At 46.7% G+C, this 27,924-nt stretch overlaps 1 protein-coding gene across 2 annotated transcripts in view; it reads left to right on the forward strand.

Moving 5' to 3' along the window:
* The window catches only part of LOC138511722 (versican core protein-like), a 207,374-nt gene that overhangs the window by 82,572 nt on the left and 96,878 nt on the right, over positions 1–27,924 (forward strand). For both annotated transcript variants that reach the window (XM_069627577.1, XM_069627578.1), the window contains exon 6: positions 21,200–21,493. In XM_069627577.1, coding sequence (XP_069483678.1) covers positions 21,200–21,493 — 294 coding nt within the window. The remainder of the gene's footprint in view (positions 1–21,199; positions 21,494–27,924) is intronic.

Here is a 27,924-nt window from a genome sequence, read left to right on the forward strand (position 1 = left end):
TCTTTACACCACCACTCAACTAGAACACAGCAATACTATGACACCATTCGGTATAGCTGTTCTCATACCAACACCTGCCTCATACTCCCCATCACCCTAATTAAATACTGCTGGTTATACACCCTCCAACCTAGGTGCTCTCCTCAGGCCTACCGCAGCCAGAATCGGTCTGGATAAAAACCTGCCAGAACGAACACATACTCTTGATCTCTCAACCACCACATCTACCGCTAGAAAACAGCTATTACATGAATGCCACACCAGCTGCACACATATCCGGTGCTCACACGCACCATTTGATTCTCTCTATTCTCTCCACTGTCTTGAACTTTGGTTCCCGAGGGCGTTCAACCTACCAGCGCCTTGAGATCATACCAATGGTACATAAGGCGCTATATAAATGCAAAATAACATAACATAACAAAACAAATAATTAAAGATGCAGCAAGATACCTCTCACCATTCATTACCAAGCTCATCAACGCTTCCTTCACCTCAGGCATCATCCCCAATAATCTTAAAGAGTCTTGGTTTCTCCCTTTACTCAAAAAAACCTTCCCTAGACCCATATCTATATCCACGAACTACAGACCCATCACCACCGTCCCCTTCCTGCTTAAAATACTTGACAAGGCAGCCTATCTACAAATACAACAATACCTAGAATCTAACCATCTCCTGGGAATTCAGCAGTCAGGCTTTAGACCCCAACATGGGACAGAGACCTCCCTCATCGATCTCAAAGCTCAAATTGACACTCTTCGAGACAATGGGAAAACTGTTCTACCACTTCTACTCGACCTTTCAGCAGTATTTGATTTAGTAGATCACAAAATTCTCTGCAACCACTTAGACACAGCAGCCCAATTCTCACAAGAAGCCATCGGCTGGATCGATTCATTCCTTAACAACAGATCTATGCATGTCTTCTCTTCATCAGCCTCTGCTGACCCTATCCTCATCACGTGCAAGGTTCCCCAGGGATCATGCGTCTCCCCTTACTTTGTACAACGTGTTCACAAAGCTCCTGTTCGATGATCTTGACGGTCTGGGTATCACCTACACAAATTATGCCGATGATACCCATATCCTCAGCCCATTGATGGGAGATTACGACAAGGATTTGGTCTTGGTAAACAGGGTGTACCTCATTATCCAGGCATGGATGGCCTCCCCAGTCTATGCCTGAAAGATAAACAAAAGATACAAATGAATAGGTCCAAGGGTGCTAGGCTCAGAACAACGCCTCCACATGTATTAACAAACTCTGCATTGCTAAGGAAGGAATCACTCTTCAATAGTATGTTATAGAGATAAATCTCATTTTTTTATATTAGAGTTGTGTGCAAAAAGGCATAAATCCAACAGTTAGAGAAATTAAGACATCAAAAATGGTTTGCTAAAACAGAACGATCTGACAAAAAATAAATTGAAAGATATTTACAACACACAGTGCCGAAAAAACATTTTTTGGGACAATCTCCAAATTGTGTGTGTGCAACAAACCCGACTTCTATTAGGGTTTGCCAAGAAATTCACATATTACAGTGTACATATTCAAGTCAACATTTGTGGAAAACACATAGAACAATGGTGGGTACCCAAAATTATTTTTCTTGCGTAAACAGCATTAATGTGCTGTAATTTTGGGGGGAGTAGTGCGTCTACACCAGGTGTTTAAAAATGACTATGCCTGAAAGATGACAAGACAGAGCTCATCATCATTGGTTCCACCCCTAACTTAAAAAAAATGGATCAGAACTACACTAGCTTCGTCATAGATGGCAACTCTATCAAGGTAGCCAAGGAAGTCAAAACTCTAGGAATCTATCTAGACTCCACCCTATTCTTCCATAAACAGGTTAGCTCTATGGCCTCCTCCACAGCCCACACATGTAAATTAATTAGTGCAGCCAAACCCTTCCTCTCCATCCAGAGCTGTACCACCCTAGCCAAAGCCTTAATGCTATCAAAATAAGACTACTGTAACGGCCTATATGTAGGAGGCAACAAATATGTTACAAATAAAATCCAGATTCTGCAGAACAATGCGCTCAGAGTAGCACTGAGTAGCCCCGAAAAAGAACATATCTCCAACTTTAGGAGAGCCAACAATTGGCTCACCACCACCGATAGAATTCTGCTCAAGGTAGCCTCCTTAACTCACAAATGCCTTAACAATGCAGCCCCCCGCTACCTCGTCAACAGAATCAAAAGATAGACCCCTTACAGATCCATCAGAAAGGCCAATGGAAACTTGCTCACAGTCCCCAGGGTCAAACGAACCAAAACTGGTGGCAACAGCTTCCAAGTGAAATCAGCCCAACACTGGAATTCCCTTCCACTTACCCTAAGGACACCTCAAACATACCCCCACTTTAGGCGTAAATACATCCAATGGATAAAGGATAACAACTACTAACCTACCTTTGCCTACCCTATGTACATTTGTAAATTTGTTTGTCACTGCATATGCTGTTCACAAATGCAACTGCTTTAACCTATGTACACACTGTAATGAATGTACAGCACTGTAACCAAGCTGAGAATAACCTTGCTGCTCCTGCGCCCTTATACCTTCGGGTCTGGTGCACAATATAAATGAATAAACATAAACATAAATATTCAAATCTGTGGTCTCTGATGGTCTCACTTGCAAACTGTTCTCCGTACTCTCCCTCTGTGATCCCCCCCACTACCCATCCTTGTACTAGTCTGTCCCTGCATATTTTCAGACAGTTGTTCCTTCACTCTGCTTGTGACCTCTTGGATGTGAAAGACAGCCCACCCGTGGAGGTGCTCATGATCCAGCTCAGGCTCCACTTGCTACTGGCAGAGGGGCATCTCCGTGCCACTTGCTCCCGCTACTCAATTACTTTTTTTTCTGTATGTTTGTGGTAGTGATTGTGTACTCCAGACCACCAAGCAAAGCTCTTTTTAGGTCTCCAGATGAGTTGATAGGCGTTTATGGCAGGGATTGAATACACTTCCCCTCTAAAAGCTTGGATTGACTGTTTCCCAAGTTATTATGAATGTGTGCCACTGTGACGTTGCTTGGGTGGTTCAATGTTTCCTTTTCCTGTATTCTTGGCTGCTCTCCTAAATGACTGGCGATGTCTTCTTCGCAAACAAAAACACTTTCCAACTCAAGAGCTCTTGAGTCATCAATTAGTGCTCTACTCCGTAAACAACAGATTTTTGACGTTGTTTAGCAGCTGTTTTGTTGAGATTTCTCTGTTTTGATATGATATATGATAAAATAGGTTATTTATAACGTGCTTAATGCCCAGAGGTTTCTATGCACGGACTCGGGAATCAAACCTGTGTTGTTCCGTGTTGTCTTGCCTCCAAGCGAGCACTTTGCCCCTGAGCTATCCTCTCATATTTCCTGAAGAACCCTAGATGGCATATTTATCACACAGTCCAGTGATACATCTGACGTTCATTCAGTTGTCCAGATATGTTCCCTATTAGACACGCCATTGTGACAGTGTTGTTGCTGCAACCTACGGACACTTTCCCATTATTGTTAAACAATTCTGCTGGTCAGGGGTGTTGCTAGGTCTGGAAGAGATCCGGGGCTATGCTAATGTCACGACTGTCGGGACTCGGGGCCAGCTAGTCTTTTGGATGTGGCCCCTGAGCTTCTATCTGGGGCTACAACTGAAAGACACGGGGTTGTAGCCTATACCACGCCTGTTCTTTACTGTTGGTGCCAAATATGGGGTCTGGTTATTACACAGCCCATAATAGGTGTTTTCTTACCCATCGTTATGGTACTCGCTTCACCTACATTGGAAGTCAGAAATGGTATATCCCACCTGCTGGGTTTCCAGTGCGCATTGTGCAGGTTTGAGAGCGCAATCTAGACAGGGTGTTCATTATGCATTAATATTTCACAAAATCTCACGTGATACTGATTTCGGTGTTTATCTTGCCCCACTCTCTTCAACGAAGGCCTTATTTCTCAACCATTTCCAGTCACCACCACACATGTCTAATCTCCCTGATGCAGCGGTCAGCATTCTGAGGGTTCACGCAATCCCAATAATTAGGAATAGTTAAGCATGAAAGCATAGGTGGCGTGACTAAGCACAGCAAACACACAGATTTAAAGATGATAGCTTTTCCCTCTTTGAAAAGGTCGCGAGATTGGACATGCAGCGCACCTCCGTTTGAAGTGAGGTGAATTAGAGAGACTTATGCACTCGACCCAAAGGACTCTCCCTCCCACTGATTCCAACGGGGTTTTCACTTGAAAGGGAGGCAGTTAATAAAAAGGAGCTATTCATTGCAGTCTGAACTTCCTGGCCTCTTAGAGCTTAAACACAGAGAGGTAATGGGAAAAGTTTGCAAAGAAGTCAATGCCTAAAGCTAAGGACAGGGTCACCACTCCATATGTACATTTGATCAGAACAATTAATCCTTTGGGCCTCAGAGGGTAAAATAGAAATGGCAATGTTTACCACAAACGCATGATTTGAGTTCGGAGGTAAGTGTGAGGAAATATCTCCTTCACTTAGCAGGAGATACCGCCTCCAGAAAAAAAAAATTGAAGATTTACTGAGGGCCAATGTTCCCTCTATGGTAAATACTACAACCCTTAATGGAGCCAAAGGTACTCCAAAATGAGGACTAACACCAACACGCACCACTCCTAGTTTGGCAGATTTATCAACAAAACAAGCAGCTGTAAGCAGTGGCCAAAGTGGGCGGGAACGGTTAGGAGCGGTGCTACTCTACTTTTATTTTTTTTTAAGTGTTACTGTTCCCATAGTTTTATTTTAAAAAGACACCATTCCAGAATGGTTAAGTTTTAAAATAGAAGTGTAGGAAGAAGTTGAAACATGCACTTCAGTGCCCTGCACTGATCATTCCCTTAAGCAACAGGTGTGTTTGTTTGGTAGGTTTGGATTGCGTCTGGGAGGGTGATGTTGCGATGGGATTTGTGGGGAGCGGGGGCAGCCCAACAGGGAACATAGTTCCACTACTTCTTTTCCACACTTCGACCACTGGCTTTAAGAGTAAATGAGTGTTGATATTTGGTCCAGGAACGGGTTTTATGGCCCCTTCTGCCTACTTTACACTGGTATACCTACTGTTGCTTCACTGAAGCAAGCACATATACTTTTTTTGTTTGCTATGGCTGGAATTGAAAACAAAAGGGAGGGCCTACACAAAAGAAGCACCGTCGCATTTCAACGGCAGGCACGACAAAGAACCGCAGTGGAGTAGTCAGAGCCAGTGCCAGAAGTAGACATTTTAGGAAGGAGCACTAGCACCGCACATCAGTTTATTGAAAAATAGAAGCTCTAGAAGGATGCGGCAAGGCCCTCAGATTCATTATAATGTGGATGAGTAGTGGAGCTTATTCCGAGTAGTGGAGCTTATCGCACATATTCAGAGCTATCTGATTGGTTAAGAGGCACCTATTTATTTATTTTTTTCAATATTTATAAAGCGCACCAAACCCATAGACATCAGGGCACGGTTACATACATGTTACTCTTAGTGCAATCTGCTCGTTGCTAATACCTATTTCGACTGGCAGCATACAGAACTCTTTTGGAGACTGCTCAATGACTCATTTTTTGGGGCCACTATGCAAATGCCTGTTTCATTCGAAAATGTATTGAAATTATTAAAAGCATCTTGATATATTCATAACCTTAGACTCAATCTATGAAGAGAAATTAACTAGACTGTAGCCCTTAACTTTGCCCATTCTAGACTAGACTGTGGCCCTCATTAGGACCCTGGCATTAAGGGGTTAACAGCGCCGTAAAAGGTGTCGGCGCCGTTAAACCCTTAACGCCTTACTACTAGGTCCCTTTGCGGGACCCGACCTTAACGGCTGGTCTAGACCAGCCGTTAAAGTAGGGGCGCGCAAAGGGACTCTCGAGGTAAGTACAGTACCGCAATTTGTGGTACCGTATTTACCGCCTTCCCCATTCCCATTATGCCCTATGGGGCAAAAATGGGAATGGGGAAGGGCAATGGTGGCATGGGGAATTACCGCCCCGGCAACCTTGGAATGGGGTGGTAATTCCCCATTCCACCATGGCGGACTCCGGAATCGACCATGGTGCTAATAGCACCATGGTTTTCCGCCGGAGTCCTAATGAGGGCCTGTGTGTGGCAATGCTAACATGTCCGATATTGCTGCTCCTGGCAGTTGCAATATGCCAAACTCTATTCCTTTAGCATGTCTCTCATTTGCCACCCACACAGCATCTAAGTGCCCTTCTTCTGTCCTTCTACTCACAACCATTAAAGTCCAATGGACCAATTCATCGCCAGAGCCATGGCCCAGCTTCACCCATCACTTCTCCAGCAAGCTACACACAGATCTTTCTATAACCACTGTACCGTGTACATGAGCAAGTACAAAGGTGGGTTTAGATAATATATGCAAACATCCACACCTTACTGCAAAGACACTCTACCTAGGGACTGCCAATGGTAGGGATCTACATCCTGTGGCTCTTCAGATGTTTTGGACTACAACCTCTGAGATACCTCAACATTGACCACGCTGATGAGGGCTGATTGAATGTGTAGTCCAAAACACCTGGAGATCCAAAGGGTGCAGGCCCACGACCTATGGTATCTGCATTGCTTCCAATGTATGTCATTTCTGTGAGAGTGACACCACGGATGTTCAATACATTGAAATATAAAAAAATATCTGTGTTCCCTCCATCACTGTCGCACTCTGAAGCGCCTGTGTTAGGCAGGTGATAAAATGTGTAGAAAAGAAGAAAGGACGTGGTGTCACCAAAATCCATCACTCTATCAGAATTACACAACTGGATTTTTGAATACATGATGTGCATATGTGGCCCATATGTCAGAAAAGTTGCCTACTAACTAAATAAGAACTGTTCCATGCTTCCCTACATTTTATACCAGTAATAAGTAGTGCTTGGTTGTATGGACAAATCCTCCATGTAATCATGCAGTTTCGGGAGGATAGCTCAGGGGCAACGTGGTCACCTTGGAAACAAGATGACAAGAAGCAACACGGGTTCGATCCTCGGGTCCGCACTTAGAAACCTCTGGGCATTTAGCATGTTAAAATAACCAATTGCAATTTACAATGTATTCTATGGTGTAGCGTCGATCAGTGTACAGACATCCTTTGCTTCCTGAAGCTAGGCTTTTGCTAAATAAATACCCAAATAAAACAATAAAAAATAGAAGAAGCTTAAATAAGTATTTTGACACAGGGGGATCAACCCTAGCCTTACCTAAGTAGATACATTGCCTTACATGTGTGTAGCAGTAAATCATCCATGGAGAGAAATAGCCCTACACACACAAAATCATACACTCAAAATGCTCAAAATGTATGAGATAAAAGGTATTTTTCATAAAATGTATCTTAAAAGAAGTACTTCAGGTGTGTTTCCACAAAATACGTTGAAAGGCCACAGGAGTGAAGCAACAGTTATCTCTGGGTTGGCAGAATCTCCAGTTCTAAATGGACAAGGCAGACTCGAATATCTTTAGCCCCACTGCCGCCTCCCCCTGTGGTTAGTCCTCATGGTTCTGCTTTTGTAGTATGTGGGAGCCATAGGACAGAGGTGCGTATTGACCGGTCCCTGTGTACCCCATTCAGCCTGTGCTACATTAGAATTTCTCTTGCATTTATTTTGCTCTCGCGCCTTGAGAGTCGGCATTCCGACACACTCCCAATATGGCCATTATGGAAGACATGTCTTTGCAAGTGATTGGTCCCTTGGACCTTCTACACCAGGACTAGATAAGAAAGGAAAGGGAATGCAGACCTTGGGTCTGTATTCAGAGGCTACGGAGGTTAGTGTCCTCTCAAAGGACTGAAGTGCAGGGGTAGACTGGGGACCAAAAGAGGCCCTGGGAATCATTTTCAAAGTGGCCCTACATTACACATGTTCAGCAAGCCCAACCATTTTCCTATGGGAAAATGTGAACATACCACACAAGAGAGGCACAGGGTGCAGATGCCTACTGGGAAATCTCCAGAGTCCCCTAGAGGCCAGTCCACCCCTGCTAAAGTTGGGTGAATTTGGAGGGCACCTCTTGCTGGGCATGATGGCAGTGTTTATATCAGGCCAGAAGTTGGGTGATTCTGGAGGGCACCTCTTGCCAGACGTGAAGGCAGTGTTTACATCAGGTGTGAGCAAGAAGCAGGGTTTTTGAGGTGGGCATCTCTTGCTGGACGTGAAGGCAGTGTTTATATCAGGTGTGAGTGAGAAGCAGGGTGATTCTGGAGGGCACCTCTTGCTGGGCCTGATGGCAGTGTTTATATCAGGTGTGAGTGAGAAGCAAGGTGTTTCTGGAGGGCACCTCTTGCTGGGCATGAAGGCAGTGTTTATATCAGGTGTGAGTTAGAAGCGGGGTGATTTCTGGAGGGCATGAAGGCAGTGTTAATATAAGGTGTGAAGGAGAAGCGCAGTGATTCTGGAGGGCACTTCGTGCTGGGTGTGAAGGCAGTTTTCATAAAAGGTGTGAGGGTGAAGTGTGGTGATTCTGGAGGGTGCCTCGTGCCGGGTGTGAAGGCTGTGTTCATAAAAGGTGTGAGGGAGAAGCGGGTTAATTCTGGAGGGCACCTCTTGTCGGGTGTGAAGGTAGTGTTCATACAAGGTGTGAGGGAGAAGCGTGGTGATTCTGGAGGGCACCTCTTGCCGAGCGTGAAGGCAGTGTTCATTAAAGGTGTGAGGAAGAAGCGGGCCGATTCTGGAGGGCACCTCTTGTTGGGTGTGAAGGTAGTGTTCATACAAGGTGTGAGGGAGAAGCGGGTGATTCTGGAGGGCACCTCTTGCCAGGCGTGATGGCAGGGTTCATATCAGATGTGAGTGAGATGCGGGGTGATTCTGGAGGGCATCTCTTGCAGGGCCTGATGGCACTGTTTATATCAGGTGTGAGTTAGTAGCAGGGTGATTCTGGAGGGCACCTCTTGCTGGGCGTGATGGCAGTATTTATATCAGGTGTGAGCGAGAAGCAGGGTGTTTCTGGAGGGCACCTCTTGCTGGGCGTGAAGGCAGTGTTTATATAAGTGTGAGTTAGAAGCGGGGTGATTCTGGAGGGCATGAAGGCAGTGTTAATATAAGGTGTGAAGGAGAAGCGTGGTGATTCTGGAGGGCACTTCGTGCTGGGCGTGAAGGCAGCTTTCATAAAAGTTGTGAGGGTGAAGAGTGGTGATTCTGGAGGGTGCCTCGTGCCGGGCGTGAAGGCAGTGTTCATAAAAGGTGTGAGGGAGAAGCGGGGTGATTCTGGAGGGCACCTCTTGCCGGGCGTGAATGCAATGTTCATAAAAGGTGTGAAGGAGAAGCGGTTGATTCTGGAGGGCACCTCTTGCCGAGCGTGAAGGCAGTGTTCATAAAAGGTGTGAGGGGGAAGCGGGGTGATTCTGGAGGGCACCTCTTGCCGGGCGTGATGTCAGTGTTCGTATAAGGTGTGACTGAGAAGCGGGGTGATTCTGGAGGGCACCTCTTGTCGGGCGTGAAGGTAGTGTTCATATAAGGTGTGAGGGAGAAGCAGGTGATTCTGGAGGGCACCTCTTGCCGGGCATGATGGCAGTGTTCATATAAGGTTTGACTGAGAAGTGGGGTGATTCTGGAGGGCACCTCTTGTCGGGCGTGAAGGTAGTGTTCATATAAGGTGTGGAGGAGAATCGGGGTGATGCTGAAGGGCACCTCTTGCCGGGCGTGATGGCAGTGTTCATATAAGGTGTGACTGAGAAGCGGGGTGATTCTGGAGGGCACCTCTTGCCGGGCGTGATGACAGTGTTCATATAAGGTGTGACTGAGAAGCGGGGTGTTTCTGGAGGGCACCTCTTTCCGGGCGTGATGGCAGTGTTTATATCAGGTGTGAGCGAGAAGCAGGGTGTTTCTGGAGGGCACCACTTGCTGGGCGTGAAGGCCGTGTTTATATAAGGTGTGAGTTAGAAGCGTGGTGATTCTGGAGGGCATGAAGGCAGTGTTAATATAAGATGTGAAGGAGAAGCGTGGTGATCCTGGAGGGCACTTTGTGCCTGGCGTGAAGGCAGTTTTCATAAAAGGTGTGAGGGTGAAGAGTGGTGATTCTGGAGGGTGCCTCGTGTCGGGCGTGAAGGCAGTGTTCATAAAAGGTGTGAGGGAAAAGCGGGGTGATTCTGGAGAGCACCTCTAGCCGGGCGTGAAGGCAGTGTTCATAAAAGGTGTGAGGGATAAGCGGGGTGATTCTGGAGAGCACCTCTTGCCGGGCGTGAAGGCAGTGTTCATAAAAGGTGTGAGGGAGAAGCGTGGTGATTCTGGATGGCACGTCGTGCTGGGCGTGAAGGCAGTTTTCATAAAAGGTGTGAGGGTGAAGAGTGGTGATTCTGGAGGGTGCCTCGTGCCGGGCGTGATGGCAGTGTTCATATAAGGTGTGAGGGAGAAGCGGGGTGATTCTGGAGGGCACCTCTTGTCGGGCGTGAAGGTAGTGTTCATATAAGGTGTGAGGGAAAAGCGGGGTGATTCTGGAAGGCACCTCTTGCCGGGCGTGATGGCAGTGTTCATATAAGGTGTGACTGAGATGCGGTGTGATTCTGGGGGGCACCTCTTGTCGGGCGTGAAGGTAGTGTTCATATAAGGTGTGAGGGTGAAGAGTGGTGATTCTGGAGGGCACCTCTTGCCGGGCGTGATGGCAGTGTTCATATAAGGTGTGACTGAGATGCGGGGTGATTCTGGAGGGCACCTCTTGCCGGGCGTGATGGCAGTGTTCATATAAGGTGTGACTGAGTAGCGGGGTGATTCTGGAGGGCACCTCTTGCCGGGCGTGATGGATGGCAGTGTTCATATAAGGTGACTGAGACACGGGGTGATTCTGGAGGGCACCTCTTGCTGGGTGTGAAGGCAGTGTTTATATCAGGTGTGACTGAGAAGCAGGGTGATTCTGGAGGGCACCTCTTGCTGGGCGTGTAGGCAGTGTTTATATCAGGTGTGAGGGAATAAGCAGTGAGGCGGCATGAAGCACGTATTGTTAACTCTAGTGTGTTGACCCTGCTGGGAATTGGCTTTGGAAAGGACTCTCCGTTTATAAATCCAAATGGCGTGTCTGGAGGGCTATTCCCTGCCCCTACCGCAGGCGTTGCTCTCACCCACTCCTGTATTTGCTTTACCCGGCTGCATGTGCTCAGACAATCCTTAAAGCTCATTTGCTCAAGTGCGTAAGACAAATAACCGCCTGACCCTGGTATCACAGCTGTAATAACACATCGCACGGCTGCACCTATGAGGAAAGGGTGCACTGGCGAGCTGCCCACTTTCACACGTGCTTGAATTTCACGCCGAACGTGGGTCCAATATTGACTGACGCCTACAAGGTTCTCTGGGAAACGGTCTTTGTGTCTGGCCTGTTTCTGCACAGGAATGAAGTTGCAGTAGTGGCAACGCGTATTGTTCAGTAGACTACTGGGACTTGAAGACGTGTTTTATCACCAGATAAGATTGGTGATTTTTGAGAGAATTCACGCGCACGCATTCGTGAAGGCGTCGAATTTTAGCCTGAAGGACATTTGCAGAGTGTTTCATGTGCTTTCCGCGGTGGACTTGTCCAGCACACCGACGGTACGCAACCGATAATGCCGAGTAGTTATTGTGCCGCGGTCCGGATAGCGTGGAACTTGGCGACTAACACAAAGCAGACCTATTCTCAGCTGAGCAGTACAGTTCCGCTCGCGCCAGAATGTGGCGTGTTGTCCAAAATCCCGATTGCAATTGCAGAATTGCTCTGTTCTGCTTCCAGAAGCGCCTGGCATACCATCATCCTTGTTGAAGTTATTGGTTCGTTTTCTTGCCATGTTTTATTGTACTTTTTTTGGAAGAGGGCAGGAAGCAAGGGGAGGAAATAGGTGTATTTTACAAAAAACACCTGAAGGAAGGGCTATTAAGCAAGTGGTGGGCGATACCTGTTTATGAGCCGGGCTTGGGTTAATGTTTGTTCAGCAGAGCTCGTTCCCGGTGTGGCCCGGATGCACTTGCACCATTCCATTCATTGGGTTTTACTGGCGGTCATTGTGTAGGGTGATCCAGAGCACGAAACACGTAGACCAGAATTACCTCAAAGTTAATCGAAACCCCTGCTACTAATGACGCTGTTAAAGGGAACGCCAGGAGGATGTTGACATTTCATTCAACACAGGGAAATTACGCGACCACCAAATGACTCAAAAGTGCAAAGGTGAATGGAAATACATCAGAAGTTCTTCGTTCATTGCAGATTATTAAAGGCCTGGTTATAGTACAATGTATGCTATAAAGGTCAAAGGTTAATGAAGACTTACTTCCGAAGTCATCTCACAGTCCCGCTTAGGTATGATATGGTAGGTTATTTATAACATGCTTAATACCCAGAGGTTTCTAAATGCAGACTTGGGGATGAAACCTGTGGTGCTCTGTGTCGTCTAGCTTCCAAGGCGAGCACGTTGCTCCTGAGCTATCCTCCCGAGACCCAGAAATGGTGCTGTCATGAGTGCGGAATGACATTGACTTTATTACCAGGGTTGGCGAGGTGCCAACAGAGCCTGGGCTGGGGATGCAAAGAAGTCAATCCTACCGGAGCACATGCGCCATCTTTGGATGCCAAAAAGCCCTGTTCTTAGGTGAAGTGAAAACCAAAGTGCGGATCCTGACCCTGAGAACCTGACACATTACAGCAGGGATCCAGTGCAACGACCAACACATTGCCAGTCAGATCCACCAGAATCTTTCCTGTAGGGGTCGCTAAAGAAAGAAGAACAGGAGGCCCCGGTCAATTGAAGGTGCCCTGATCTCTCATTCAACCCCCCCTCCCCCGAGAGAAGCATGGCGGCGCCGTAGGTGATGGTCTCTAGATACCCAGAGCATCCTTGTTTAACACTGCCACTCTGTAGCCTGTTGTAAGAGTTCCAGTATGGCCCCATGATGGCGTGTCAGTGGAGGGAGGGTCAATATGTTAGAAGTTGGTTTGTGGGGCCTGAGATTTAAACCCTGATGCCTACTTCAGCCACAGGATGGGCCCAGCCCCCCGTCCCAGTTTCTGCCTCTGCCTTACAGTCTGCACTTTGAACCAGGTTAAACTACAATGTTCAGAGCTTCGTCAAACAAGTAATACTTGTGGAGCACTGCAGACAAATGCAGCACGATATGGAATATGATATTGTCAATCCTTAAATTGATTGTTTTCAACAAAATCGGCTGCCTCGGGCCTTGCTACTTCGACTGCATGTTTAGCGATGTGTCTTCAGCTGAGCATGACAATGGCAGAAACTAGTGGGATGTATTCAAAGGGCGCGATCTCGGGTAGTGATGGGATCGTCCTAACGAATTCTACCTACTCATGTGTCAAACATGGCATTAGTGGCATGGAATCTAAACACGCTATGGGCCACAACATGTCCTCTGTTAAAGTGAACTTTTTATAATTCTTTTTGTCTGCAAAAGTTTGGTGGGTTAGACCAGAACCTAGGAGCTCATAGACTGCTAGTGTGGTGATGTGGTGCTTGCCGCATTCTTAGATATAAACATACCACATTTCAGGCTTCAATAGGTCTGGTGGCTTAATGAATGCTGCTTATGTTACTGTTTCTCTTGTGAATTATGTATGCCATTGTAGCTCCAATACTATTCCAGTGTCCTTCTCTCAGCATATTTAGGGCCCAATTCAGTAAGCATTTTTTCAGTGGGATTTTCCTATGGAAAAATGCTTTGTGAGTCAGGCCCTCAGTGTGCCGCACCTGCTCCTTCATTGTTGTAAATGAAATATACCTGCAATTGCAAGTGTGCCTTTCGATGCAACAGTCAGTTGAGATTGTGGCCCCGATTCATGGAATATTTGCCCGGTTCAAAGTGAATTTGCACTGCTGAAAAGTGACTTTGCAGTGCCGCCACATGTGTGCTTTTTTAGCACAAGGCTATTCAGCTTCAAGTCTGTTTCACGTCCATGTGCTCACAGCTTTGATAATCTCGCTGCTTCCGCGCTTGCGTGAACCACCTATCCATGTATGGTTTCCCCGCAAAGCTCCCTGGTCCTTTATTCGTCACCACATGGGGAATCAGCAGGACCTGCCTCTCCTTTGCGCCCTCAGCCTTGGCATGCCAATGCACTGCCATCACACGGTAAGACATGCTTAGCAATTCAGCCCCCTTTAAGATAAAGACTCTGAAAGAGTGGTGCATGGCATAACACGAGGGACTCCACCTCTGATCAGGGGTTTCCTCTAAAGAAACAGCAGGCTAGTCCGTTTGCTGAGCCCGCCCTCTGATCCCAAGCATATACAGTGAAAGTGATTTCTCCATATCCCGGCAACTGGGAGTGGAAGGCCTATAGATGGCAGCAATGGCAACCCATACCACGTGCAGAGTAAAGCAAACATTCAGTGCACTGAAAACTACAAACATGGAGGCAGCAACTCGCCCCCCTCGCCCCGAGCCTCGAGGCCCATTTCGGCCCTGGGACCTTACCGGCTTCCTCTGGACTAGTGACCACCCCCTGCTCTCTCTGCCGTTGTCTGTTTTGCTCTGCACGCGCGTGCGTATCCGTATGAGGGTCCTTTTTTCCACTTGTCCACCTAGCTGACCTATTGGGAAACTTGAACATGTCATTTCATTTCACACTGTATCAGGATTCTGCTGGATGTAAATATACGCTGGCGTCGATCCCCATTTATTAAGGTGTGGGGGGGGGGATATCATATATAAGAACCATACAGGGTGGGACTGGGCCATAACATTGTTTACGTGCACATATTAAAAAGTGTCCCACAGTTGCAAATCGTTATTCATTCCTTTTGTGACACTGTTTGAAAAGTACCGAAGGGTGATTCTTTTAGATAAAATGTGATGCAGCTTGTGAATTTTAAAGAATATTTATTCAGCAACACTGGTTAAAACTACTAACCGCATGGTGAAGTAACTCATCAAACTGGCCAACATAAAAGAGTGGCCCACTTTGACCAAAAAAACTGGCACACACCAGCATTTTGTGTTTAGATTCGGCCATGGGCATATAGCCCTATAAGCTAGCCCAAGCCTGGAAACATAGCCACAAATAAATACCCAGCTTACATAATAAGTGATAACGTTTACACCAACAATCAGATTATTATAGCATGGATTAATCCTTTGCTGTATTTTTGGTAGTGATTGTTATAAGAAACGGAAATTGGTTTAACATTAAAACTTACTGAAAACTATCTTGAGATAGTGCCAACACCATCGACAATTGATAATTAAAATGTATAACTGGCATTTGATTTGACAATACTATCTGTCCCGCTGACATTGATCATCTGGCAAGCACAGCACGCTCCTGCTTTAAGTTGAGCGTTGCAAATTAGCTCTGTAGTGTGTGTGGCCTTAAACTCTTTGGACTTCAATTTCCCGCGGTACTTAATTAATTTTGCTTTTAGCGTGTTAGGTGCTATTTTAGCGCGTCAACACTGCCACCTAGCGGGCACTTTGTATAACTGTCTTTCAGGTTCATTTACACGCTGTAAGCTTTATTGGCAATCAGCCCACATCTGTATGGGGTGCCGAAACAGAACTACACGCACTTATCAATGACACCTTTATCGCTGACGTTTAACATTTCCATCCTATACCTGCAATGAAATGGGGAAGACCTTAACACCCGATCCTATAAAAGGGTTCATTTTTACCACCTGTAAAAACATTTGGGAACCTGGCACTGACGGCAGGACATGCAGTTTCACCAGTGCCCGCCCGATAGAGATTCTGCTCTAAGGTGATTTTAATGCCATCCTTGCGATGTAAATACATCGGTGCGTTAAGATTTAAGTGCATCGGTGGCATCTGATGAACTACATATTAGGCACACTTGATCTACATCCTTTGTCACGGTGTGAACATGATTTCCCCATGAACATCTGGACCCAAGTTATATGTAAATGCATATCACCATACTTTGACTGGTAAAGGTTTGGAATGAAAGGTACACAGTGATCTGGATGCGTGACAATGGGCCTCATTACACGGAAGGCGGTAATCCAGGGTGCTATTAGCACCCTGGACCATGTTGGTAAATTACCTGCACCGCCTTGGCGGAAAGGGGATTTACCGCCCCATTCCAAGGTTGGAGGGGCGGTAAATCCCCCTTCCGCCATTGCCCTTCCCCATTCCCATTTCTGCCCCATAGGGCTCTATGGGAATGGGGAAGGCGCTAATTACGGCACCGCAATTTTGCGGTGCCGTAATTAGCTCCGAGGTCCCTTAGCGGGTTGGTTTTTAACGCCTGCAAGAAGCAGGCGTTAATTCCTCCAACCCGCAAAGGGACCTCGTAGTACGGCGGTAAGGGTTAACGGTCACCGTTGCCATTAACGGTGACCGTTAACCCTTACCGCCGTCCGTGTAATGAGGCCCAATCTCTTGGATCCCCCCGCCCCCCTTAGTTTGAAAGCGATATTTAGTGAAAAGTGCATGGGCCTCATTACGAGGTCGGGCGGTAAGGGATTACCGGCACCGGTAAGGGCACCGGTGCCGGTAATCCCTTACCGCCCTACTACGAGTTCCCTTTGCGGGTCCTTCCTTAACGCCTTTTTTTTTTCAGGCGTTAAGGACGGGACCCGCAAAGGGACTCTAGAACTAATAACGGTACCGCAATTCGCGGTACCGTTATTAGCGCCTTCCCCATTCCTATTGAGCCCTATGGGGGCTCAAATGGGAATGGGGAATGGCCCTGGTGAATGGGAAATTACCGGTCCCGCCAACCTTGGAATGGACCGGTAATTGCTCCATTCACCAGGGCGGAGTCGGAACGAGTTTGGAGGCAGCCAGGGCGCTAATAGTGCCATGGCTACCTCCAACCTCGTAATGAGGCCATATGTTTTATTTTGACCCATTACAACATTTGCTTCAATATGGAAGATACAATACCTACAGTATGGAGTGGGAGTGGATCCCCTGCCATAATGGATGTTGATTAATTGAAACCAATACTATTACCACCATTACTAATGCTACCCCTGCTGATACTTTTGCTTCTGCTGCTAATGCTAGTACTTCAACTACTATAAATACTACAGCTCTTGCTGCTATGGTGACTGCTGATACTAATATAATAATACAGATATGACCACAAGCACTGAACTTAACAGTGCCACTGCTGCTACTATTTCTACTACCATTAATAACAATAATAATAATAATAATAATAATAATAATACTACTAATAATAATAATAATAATAATAATAATAATAATAATAATAATAATAATAATAATAATTGCAGCAATGCCCCCTCGCCTTTCTCGCCAGGAGTATACTTTTCCAGGGTACCTATTTAGGGCCTGATTTGCAGAAATGTGTTAACACAGAAAAGTCCCATTGAAAGCATGTGTGTAAATCAGGCGCTAGCCTCCGGCACCTATTGCAGGCATGCAGCACTAGACCCATTAAAGCGGCAGGCATGCTGATGCTTCTTTGGCTTCTATGCACTGCTGCCGGCACTTAAAAGTAACCTGCTGTCCCTGGGGTTTGTAACACGTGAACCAGCAGAAATATCACAGAACAGCATTTGTGGCAAAACAGAACATGAAAACAAGATCACAATGCAGGATTTCCATCTGCGTATATTTCACGTGAGATATGCAACATGCAGCAGGCATGCAGGCAGTCGGCCTCCGCGATCTGTTCAAAACGTACAGCTCAAATCAAGCAGCACCTTACGACTGGCACATCATCGCTAACGTATTTAGATATGCCGCGTGCAGCACTTCTTAGCACAGATGACTTGAGTGGATAGCTCAGGGACAATGCTCTCGCCTTGGAAGCAAGATGACACGGAACAGCAAAGCTTCGATCCCCAACTCTGTGCTTAGAAACCTCTGGGTATTGAGCGCGTTATAAATAACCAATTACAATAGTTATATATTTATGCATTTAGCAAATTGTAAATTCTTTGCTCACTGTATTCAAGGGTTGTACTATACTATACAGTACTTCCTAATCATACAGCAGAGGCAAGACATGTCGATCCCCATTCCAGTGCATCTTTTAACCCTGCAAACCGCCAAACTAATACGCTATAAGGATAGCGAGGAAGCAACGCACTGCTGTCGCTTAGCAACAGGAATCCGCACCAGTGTGTGACAAGATGCAGGAAGACAAACCTAGATGAACAGCAATCAGACTAGTGGGGATAGACCTGTATTACTGCAGGCCGTGTAGGGTGGAAGCCTCTTACTAAAGGGTGAATCACTTGAATATACCCAGCACTTTGTTCCTAGGACCCGATTCATGGAATATTTGCCCGGTTCAAAGTGAATTTGCACTGCTAAAAAGTGACTTTGCACTGCTGACAGAAACCTTAATTCATGGAACTGTGGAAATTGTATTTTTGCCGTGCAAAGTCCAGGCAGAGTCATTTTGAACTGCAAAAATGACTATGCGCTATCTCTACCCGGACTTTGCATGGATTTGGCCCTTAATGTCTGCTTTTGGATAGTTAACAATATTATTGGGGCAGACCTGTTAGCAGGGGTGTTGCTAGGTCTGGAAAAGATCTGGTGCTATGCTCATTTTGGGACTGTCGGGACTGGGGTCTAGCTAGCCTTTTTGGTTGCAAACCCTGAGCTTTTATCTGGGGCTACAACCAAAAGACCCAGGACTATAGCCCCCTCAGACCCCCCCCTCACCGCCCCTGCAACGCCTCTGCAACGTGGACTTTTGATAGAAGTCCATTAGGGGAGACAATCACAAACTACTGGTTTCAGCACTTTAGACTATGCAAAGGTGGACTTTAGAAATACGTTAATTGGGGGAACCTCTGCCCAAGCTACTGGTTTCAGCACTTAGACTATGCAAAGGGGAACTTTAGAAAGAAGTTCTTTTGGGGAACCTCTACACAAGCTAATGGTTTCAGCACTTAGACTATGCAAAGGGGAACTTTAGAAAGAAGTTCATTGGGGGAACCTCTGCACAAGCTACTGGTTTCAGCACTTAGACTATGCAAGGGTGGACGTTAGAGATACGTTCTTTGGGGGAACCTCTGCACAAGCTACTGGTGTCAGCACTTGGACTATGCACACGTGGACTTTAGAAAGAAGTCCATTAGGGGAAACTTTGCACAAGCTACTGGTTTCAGCACTTGGACTATGCACAGGTGGACTTTAGAAAGAAGTCCATTAGGGGAACCTCTGCACAAGCTACTGGTTTCAGCACTTGGACTATGCACAGGTGGACTTTAGAAAGAAGTCCATTAGGGGAACCTCTGCACAAGCTACTGGTTTCAGCACTTGGACTATGCACAGGTGGACTTTAGAAAGAAGTCCATTAGGGGAACCTCTGCACAAGCTACTGGTTTCAGCACTTGGACTATGCACAGGTGGCCTTTAGAAAGAGGTCCATTAGGGGAACCTTTGCACAAGCTACTGGTGTCAGCACTTGGACTATGCACACGTGGACTTTAGAAAGAAGTCCATTAGGGGAAACTTTGCACAAGCTACTGGTTTCAGCACTTGGACTATGCACAGGTGGACTTTAGAAAGAAGTCCATTAGGGGAACCGCTGCACAAGCTACTGGTTTCAGCACTTGGACTATGCACAGGTGGACTTTAGAAAGAAGTCCATTAGGGGAACCTCTGCACAAGCTACTGGTTTCAGCACTTGGACTATGCACAGGTGGACTTTAGAAAGAAGTCCATTAGGGGAACCTTTGCACAAGCTACTGGTTTCAGCCCTTGGACTATGCACAGGTGGCCTTTAGAAAGAGGTCCATTAGGGGAACCTTTGCACAAGCTACTGGTTTCAGCCCTTGGACAGGGTAGTGGAAGGTTAAATGATCCTCCTAACTGGGCTCATGGACAATGTATACCAGGCAAGGTATTATCCTACCAAAGCACTCAATGCCCAATACATGTTGCATTTCTAAGAGTAGGCGTCAAATAAAGAATATGGAATGATTGACATTCCTTTAACACATGAGAGTGCTTGGATGGTTGCTTTTCTGAGCAAATACTGTTTTAGCAATGTCAGAGCTTTGGGCTTTGGGAACTGTCAGAGTTCAGATAGTATTTCCATAGCTCTCCCTCCTTCTGTCCTTGCCCTGCAGCGAGCCTGTCAAATGTGCATATTTTGGTCAGGCCTTGGCACAGACCAGAGCGGATTTGGCAGACATGTTTATTTATTTGCTAAAATATAACGCATTTATACAATTGGCACTGCCTAATAAGAATGGCAGGTAGGGAGCAGATGTGGGGTGCTTTCTCTGAGGAGCCGTAGTGTAGGATTCTTATCCTGTGTCTGAGTATGACCAGTCTAACCCAATGCTTCTGCATTCACAGGTGGCAGTAAATGATGAAAGCATGTTTAAAGTGTTCAAACATGTTGACAAGCAAATGAACAGACATTAAAACATGTATACCATTAACCTACCCAGAATAGATTTCACTGCTGACTCACACAGAACATTTCAAGAAACATTTAGCAAGACTTCCTTAAGACGAAAGAACAAGACTATGGGTCTCATCACGACCCTGGCGGACAGCCGTGTCTGTAATACAGGCATGGCTGCCGCCGGAGTTGTTTTTTTCCGGTGCCCTGGAATGGGCAATTACCGGGGTATTACAACCCCAGCTTATCCGGTAATTACCCATTCCAGGGTGCCGGAAAAAATTCCTCCCCATTCCCATTTGAGCCCAGAGGTCTCAATGGGAATGAGGAGGTTGGATGCACCGGCACCATTTGTGAACGGTGCCGGTGCATGCAGCATGCTATGCTCGCCGGTTCCGCTCTGCCCGCCAGGTCCGACCTGGTGGGCAGAAAGGCACCCACGAGCACAACTCGTAGTTTGCTGGTCCAGGAACTACGGTACCGGCAAGCTTACCGGTACTGTAGTGCCCGGCCCGGCAAACTTGTAATGAGGTCCTATGCCTTTATTTTTTTAAATGACTGCTCCTTATCGTTCTTATATTGACGGAAATCTAATTTCTCAATAAAAAATCAAACGTCCTGTAGAGAGGTAGAGATGACATGGACCGGCAACATAAAGCCGTATTTCTTTTGTGGTAAGACCGCTTAAGGTGCACCCCCCTACTCTGCTGTAATCTGGAGTGGGTGGGTGGGGAGTCATTCATCGTGACTGCTTCAAAATGGCAATAATTGCTGCAATTTGTTTACACTCTAGAGTGACGCTACTATCTCAATCTTGCTACCTACATTGAAATTAATATGGTCGTGATTTTCTCTTGCTTTAACACAGGTGATGTTTTCCATATCAGTTCTCCCAAGAAGCTGAGCTTTGAGGAAGCTAAACTGGCTTGTGAGAAGAAGAAGGCAGTTCTTGCATCCGTTGGGGACCTGCATGCGGCCTGGAGGCAAGGCTACGACCGCTGTGACTATGGCTGGCTATCTGATGGCAGTGTTCGGTATCCAGTGTCGGTGGCTAGAGCGCAGTGCGGAGGTGGACTTTTGGGGGTGCGCACCAAGTACCGCTACAGGAACCAGACATACTTCCCTGATCCCCAATCGTTGTACGATGCTTACTGCTTCCAAGGTAGGGGTTCTAAGTCTTTCTTTCATTGGTTGACTGTGTTAATACTTTTCTGGTTTATGTATTCCTGCTTTAATCTGTGTGTTTTCATTCTCTACCTCAATATGGATGTTGTAGGTCTTTTAATCTGAAATCTTTGGTAATTTTGCTCACCTGGTATTTAGGGGCTTTTTTGGATAGACATTTGTGTGTCATTGGTAAGATTTTGAAAGCAATTCTGTCTTGGATCGGAAGCCAGTGGGCCGATCGCCTGATAGGAGTAATATGGCTGGCTCTCGGTATATTGAGTGCCGCTCTCAAGGTATTATTTTGTAGTTTTTCTATGTTACGACTACTCGTGCCTAAGTGCAAGGCATTGCAATAGTCGAGCCCGGACAGTACCAAGCCTCTAGCCAAGGTAATGCAACTGTCTGCTGAGAGGTCTGCAGGCGTTGATGAATTTCGAAGTATGTGCTGCTGCTGATGCCGTGGCATTAACTTGTCTCGTCAAGGTAAGGGCTGAGTCCAGGTATATCCCTGGGAATTGAACAAAAGCTATAGTATTAAAAAGATGACTTTTAGGACGATTTCACTCAAGACGCCTAATAAAGGAAAACTGGCATTGGCACATGTTATAGACAAGCAGTAACATTCAGGAATGATATGATATGGCATTTATAAAACACCTATACCCAAGTATTTCAAGGAGGGAACAGAGGGAAGACAGACAACAATCTTACTAGGCCAGGTGTCATTCAGATCACGCAGGGGGGGGTGGAGGGGCCAGGGGGAGGGGAAAGTGCAGTACATGGGATAATAAATAACAAGATAAATAAAAGAACGGCCAGCTGGTGGCAAGTGCAGGGTGAGTGCAGACATAAGTGCTGGTGGGGGGACTGTAGGGATACAGAAAACAGTCCCCAGGTGCAGGGGTTGCCAGGGAGGCAGTGCAGACATGAAACTGACAGGGCTTGGGCCGGAGATCAGAAGGGTGGCCAAGTAACCCTGCAGTATCAGTATCAGCAGGACTTCAGCAGGGGAGAGGGGCAGAGAAAGCAGAAGCAAAGAGGAAGGTTTTAAGGTGGTCCGGAACCGAAGATGGTTCTCCTCAAGTTTCAGGGAGGCAGGGAGGCTGTTCCAGAGGGAAGCCCCGGCCGAAGAGAGAGATCTACCACCAACTCATTGCTTGGCGAAGCGACTGACCCTGAGGGAGTTAGAGGCGGATGAGCGAGGAGCTCGAGAGGAAAGATATTTAGGAAGAGAGAGTTGAAGGTATTGAACCCCAGGCCCAAGAAGGCCTTGTGGACGATGCAGAAGGTTTTGAGCTTAATATTTGCAGCCACTGGGAGCCAATGCAGAGAATTCAGTCCTGGAGAGATACAATCCCTGGGGTTGAGGCCAAGGACAAGTATCGGAGTCCTGTTCTGGATGAGTTGCAGAGGGTGTAAAGTTGAAGCAGGCAGATTTAGAAAGAGGCTGTTGCAATAGTCCAGCCTAGAGACAACCATAGCTCTGGAGACAGTGATCTTCTGGGGGAAGGAAAGGAAGTGAAGAATACCTCTGAGGAGCTGCAGCTGGTAGTGTGACTTCTTAAAGATGTCAGAGATGTGAGGAGAGAAAGAGAGTGCAGAGTTGAGGATGACCCCGAGGTTTTTAGCCTTGCAGGTGGGAGCAGGAAGAGGGCCAAGAGAGGCCGGCCAGAGAGCTACAGGAATGGAGGGAGTGGGTGTGCCGATGAGTAGGATCTCAGTCATAGCCGAGGTGGGTGTTGGCCTGACCTCAGCAGGAAAGTACAAAGGAGGGCAGTGACTGTGCGCAAACAGAATAGCCTTTACCTGGGCATGTGTTATCCTCTGACCACTAACTAGCCTGATGAACGTTTCCTTCATCCTGAAATCTGGTGAAGGCATTGTGCGGCACACTCAAGGCTGGAAACTTAACACCTTATAATAACATACAAGCAATATGAGTATGCATAGTCTTAGGGCCTGATTTACCAAAGCGTTTTTGAATTGGTAGACCCCATTGAAAAAGGCTTAGTTATGCTGCCTCATGGCCTTTTGAGGATGATACATTGGCTACCATTAAAGTGGGAATGTTAACAGTTATTGGTGTAGCACCTTGAGGGGAAGGAATCCGACAGGAGGCACTACATAACATGTGATCTAATGTCTATGTTACTATTGATAACGATATTTAATTACCAATTTTACATTACAAAGAGAGAATCAAAATGGAATGCAACACTTAACACTTTAAATCACCCTCTCCAGCACCAGCAGCACCAACAGCATGGGTCTCAAAAAGGTGGCAAACATCCTATCTAGGCTGAACCTAACTATAACATGTCATCAAACTCTACTTTGTTTAGACTTTTTTGCATCAGTCTTTTGTAAGGATTATTTAATTTCAGGATATATTTGGAACATACATTTTGTGTCCACTGCAGATTTACACGGAGAGAGCTTCACTGACTGGGAAACTGGGAACAACTACCCTTAGGGAAGTTGCAGGCTGTTGTAACCACACTAGTGGCAGCTGATGGAAGCTCAGCCCAAGGGAGTCAGATCTCTCTAGCATCCGGTTTGGGGGGGACAGCCAATTACGTTCGTTGGATCGGGGGCTGAAACCACTAATCTCAGCCCATGTTACATGGAACCTGGAGGCTGATTCCCCTGCCTACAGCGCCATCTTTTCCCCCACACTCCCTTATGTTTAATTTTCTTTATGTTTCCTCCACCCCTAGCCCACTTATCTCTTTTATTCAGTGATGCTGCCCCTCTGCTGTAGCCATACTTCTGCTCCCGATACATGGCCGCCATGGAAATGGAAGAGGTGCTCTGTATGGAGCCCTGCCTTCTATATACATGGCTGCCATATTAGGACAGTATTTTCATTCATTGAATGGGACACGCACTGCGTCCTGTTCAATGAATGAAAACCTTGGGTTACCGCTTTGGTATATTGGAAATATACCAACATTATCACTTTTCCATTTTTTTTGTCAATGTTAGAACAATGTTGCAAGGAAACTTCCGTACCTGACCGTACACAAGTCAAGCCTATATAATCTTTAATGCAAATACATAGTTGCAGAGACAGGGCCCTCTCTTCCGGGAATACTCAGAATGAAGCGATATGGATACAAAGTGCCGGAAGGATGCCTTTCTTACCAGCAGATTATTTACTGCCAATCACCTTCACCTCAATCTATCAACCCATCAGCATGTTGAGGTATCTTCATTGAAATTAACCTTTGACATGTATTGCCACTCATTTCAAACAACACCTTCATTTTATGTATAAACCTGTTATGTGATGGGAGATGTGATCCCTGATCTTAGACTATGTAGGAAAGAAAGGACATGTTGAGCCATGGCACAAGTGAAGAACATACCAGTTATAATGAGAGCAAGACCTGTACATTACTTCAGTACCTGAGCTTCAGAGTTCATGATAGCAAAGCTCAGTGCTGCTTCCACAGCAATGGACCGGCCGTCAAAGGTTAGTGCCTCTTCCCTAGCAATGCAGCAACTTGTAAAGCTCTGCGTTCCATCTCTAGCATTGGACCCGTTGGCAAATCTCAGCGCCCCTTCCCTAGAAATGGACCAGCGGAAAAGTTCAGCCCCCCTTCTCTAGCAGTGGACCAGCAAACAAAGTTCAGTGCCCCTTCCCTAGCAATGAACCAGCCAGCAAAGCTCACAGCCCCTTCCCTAGCAATGGAGCAGCCAGCAAAGCTCAGTGCCCCTTCCCTACTGATGGACCAGCCAGCAATGCTCAGTGCCCATTCCCTAGCAATGGACCATTCCCTAGCAATGGTCCAGCGGCAAATCTCAGCACCCCCTCTCTAGCAGTGGAACAGCCAACAAAGTTCAGTGCCACTTCCCTAGCAGTGGACCAGCCAGCAAAGCTTAGTGCCCCTTCCCTAGCAATGGACCATTCCCTAGCAATGGACCAGCTTGCAAGGTTCAGTGCCCTCTCCCTAGCAATGGACCAGCCTGCAAATTTCAGTGCCCCTTTCCTAGCAATGGAGACGCCAGCAAAGCTCAGTGCCTCTTCATTAGCAATGGACCGTTCCCTAGCAATGGACCTTCTGGCAAAGTTCAGTACCCTCCCCTAGCAATGGACTAACCTGCAAAGCTCAGTGTCCCTTCCCTAGCAATGGAGCAGCCAGCACAGCTCAGTGCTTCTTCCACAGCAATGGGCCAGCCAGCAAAGTTTGGTGCCCTTTCCCTACCAATGGAGCAACTGGCAAAGCTCGGAGGTCCTTCTCTAGTAATGTACCAGTCCGCAAATCCCAGTGCCCCTTCCCTAGGAAATGGACCAACTGGAAAAGTTCAGTGCCCCTTCTCTAGCAATGGACCATTCCCGAGCAATGGACCAGCAGCATAGCTCAGCACCCCCTCTCTAGCAGGGGACGATCCAAAGTGGGACATGAATTAAGAGGAACAGTTGTACACAAGTGTTGCATTTAATTTGTACTTGTTAGGTTAATTTAAGGATGCTTGGACCTTTTACTTAGGTATTCCTGTGTTTTCAGTGGAGGCTTTTGAGGTTGTTCTACGAGTGCATAGCCCGGAATGGAAATATTGTATACAGTACAGCCATGGGTATTTTTGGGGAGCAGAGGGGAAATGTATAGGAACATATTTTCATTCATGATAGACACACAATTTCACAATAGTAGGATTGTAGACTATTTCCTCTTCAGTGCTAGTCCACTATCTGTAGCTAGCTGTATTGCATTGTATTGTATTGTACTCCTGTTTATATAGCATCTTTTACCATTATTATAGTCTCAATGCACTGTTACCACAAATGTTCTTGGGGCACTGGAGTCCAGAGTACTGGAGGTCATGGAGTATGATTAGGATGCATGTGTGCACTTGGCCAAATAGGGCTTAGCAGGGCTGGCTAGGTTCCGGTAGAGAGCAACCCATGTGGTCAGCCATGTGGATGGGTGCAGAGAGGAGTCAGGAGATGTTGTGAGTGCTAGAGACACATGATGTGTTCAGCATGCCCAAATTTGTCATAGTTCTGCGCTGCATTCTGATGTCAGAGGTGTTGAGGCATAGGGCCTCATTACACGGTAGGCGGTGAGCCATGGCGCTATTAGCGCCATGGCTCATGCCGGTAAAATACCGGCACCGCCGTGGCGGAAAAGGGATTTACCGCCCAATCCCAAGGTTGGAGGGGCGGTAAATCCCCCTTCCGCCATTGCCCTTCCCCATTCCCATTTCTGCCACATAGGGCTCTATGGGAATGGGGAAGGCGCTAATTACGGCACCGCAATTTTGCAGGGCCGTAATTAGCTCCGAGGTCCCTTAGCGGGTTGGTATTTAACGCCTGCAAAAAGCAGGCGTTAAAACTCCAACCCGCTAGGGGACCTCGTAGTAAGGCGGCAGGGTTTTACCGGTACCGGTATTTTACCGGTGCCGGTAAATCCCTACCGCCTACCGTGTAATGAGGCCCATAGTCTGGTGTAAGTAGGTAGAGAATTATGTGAACAGCATGACCTAAAGTTGTCATAGTTCTTGCCGTATACTGATGTGTGCAGGTAGCCATTCCTGCGGCCAGTGTTCACCGGAGTGGTGCGCTATATGAACCTAGCAGAATTCGTTTGTGATTTGTTGTTTTGGCGCCCACTCAGGTAATTGGCTTCTTCTGTCAATTCCTGCGGCTGTGATAAAATGGTTAGCGACAGCAACAATCTATGCTCCAACTATTTGCAACAAGAGGAGCACAGGTTGCACTTCCACGTTATTCTAGGCAGATAGTGTGTACTCTACCCAGATATCGAGCTCTTACAGAACCTTTTCAGCTGTTAGCTTTACCATGGGCAGCCAATCCTATAGTTCACACATGTGCAACACCTGCCTATCCCTCCATTCCTTCCAGAGCAATTCTGGGGCTGGTTCGTAATTACCCTACTGCAGTATTGCATGTGGGACCCTCCCACCTGGCCTACTGGTTCGAGACATGGCCACAGCGGCACATCCTCCCACAATTTCCTACAGTGCATCCCAATCCGATTGCGACGGTGGTGATTCTATCACACCATTGTGATTCTACCACTGTCTGTGCAATTTGCCTGTTCTCCCTAGTGACTCATCAGTCCTGTGACATTTCGTATATGAGGGCTGTCATTCAGCTAGTGGTGCTTGAGGGAAACCAGAGTCATGATTGGTGTATGACAGTGTGTGTGGTCCAGGGCAGCGCAAAGGCAACCAGCACCACCATGTTCTGAGAGGGCAGGGTCCCCCGAATGTAGCTGCCGCTTCCTGGTTTTGAGTGTTCCTAAATTCGTGTTGGGAACTGGAAGTTTTAGGGAAGTGTTTCAGGATAATGCAGCAAATAGAAAGGTTTTAGGACTTTTCTTAAGGAAATCCTGTATTATATTCTCTAGTTCAGGTTCTCTATTCAATAGGTGGCTCAATAGTTGATATTTTGTCTTC

This window comes from Ambystoma mexicanum, chromosome 6p (genome assembly GCF_040938575.1).
Source record: "Ambystoma mexicanum isolate Mex_15411 chromosome 6p, UKY_AmexF1_1, whole genome shotgun sequence".
Taxonomy (NCBI): Eukaryota; Metazoa; Chordata; class Amphibia; order Caudata; family Ambystomatidae; genus Ambystoma; species Ambystoma mexicanum.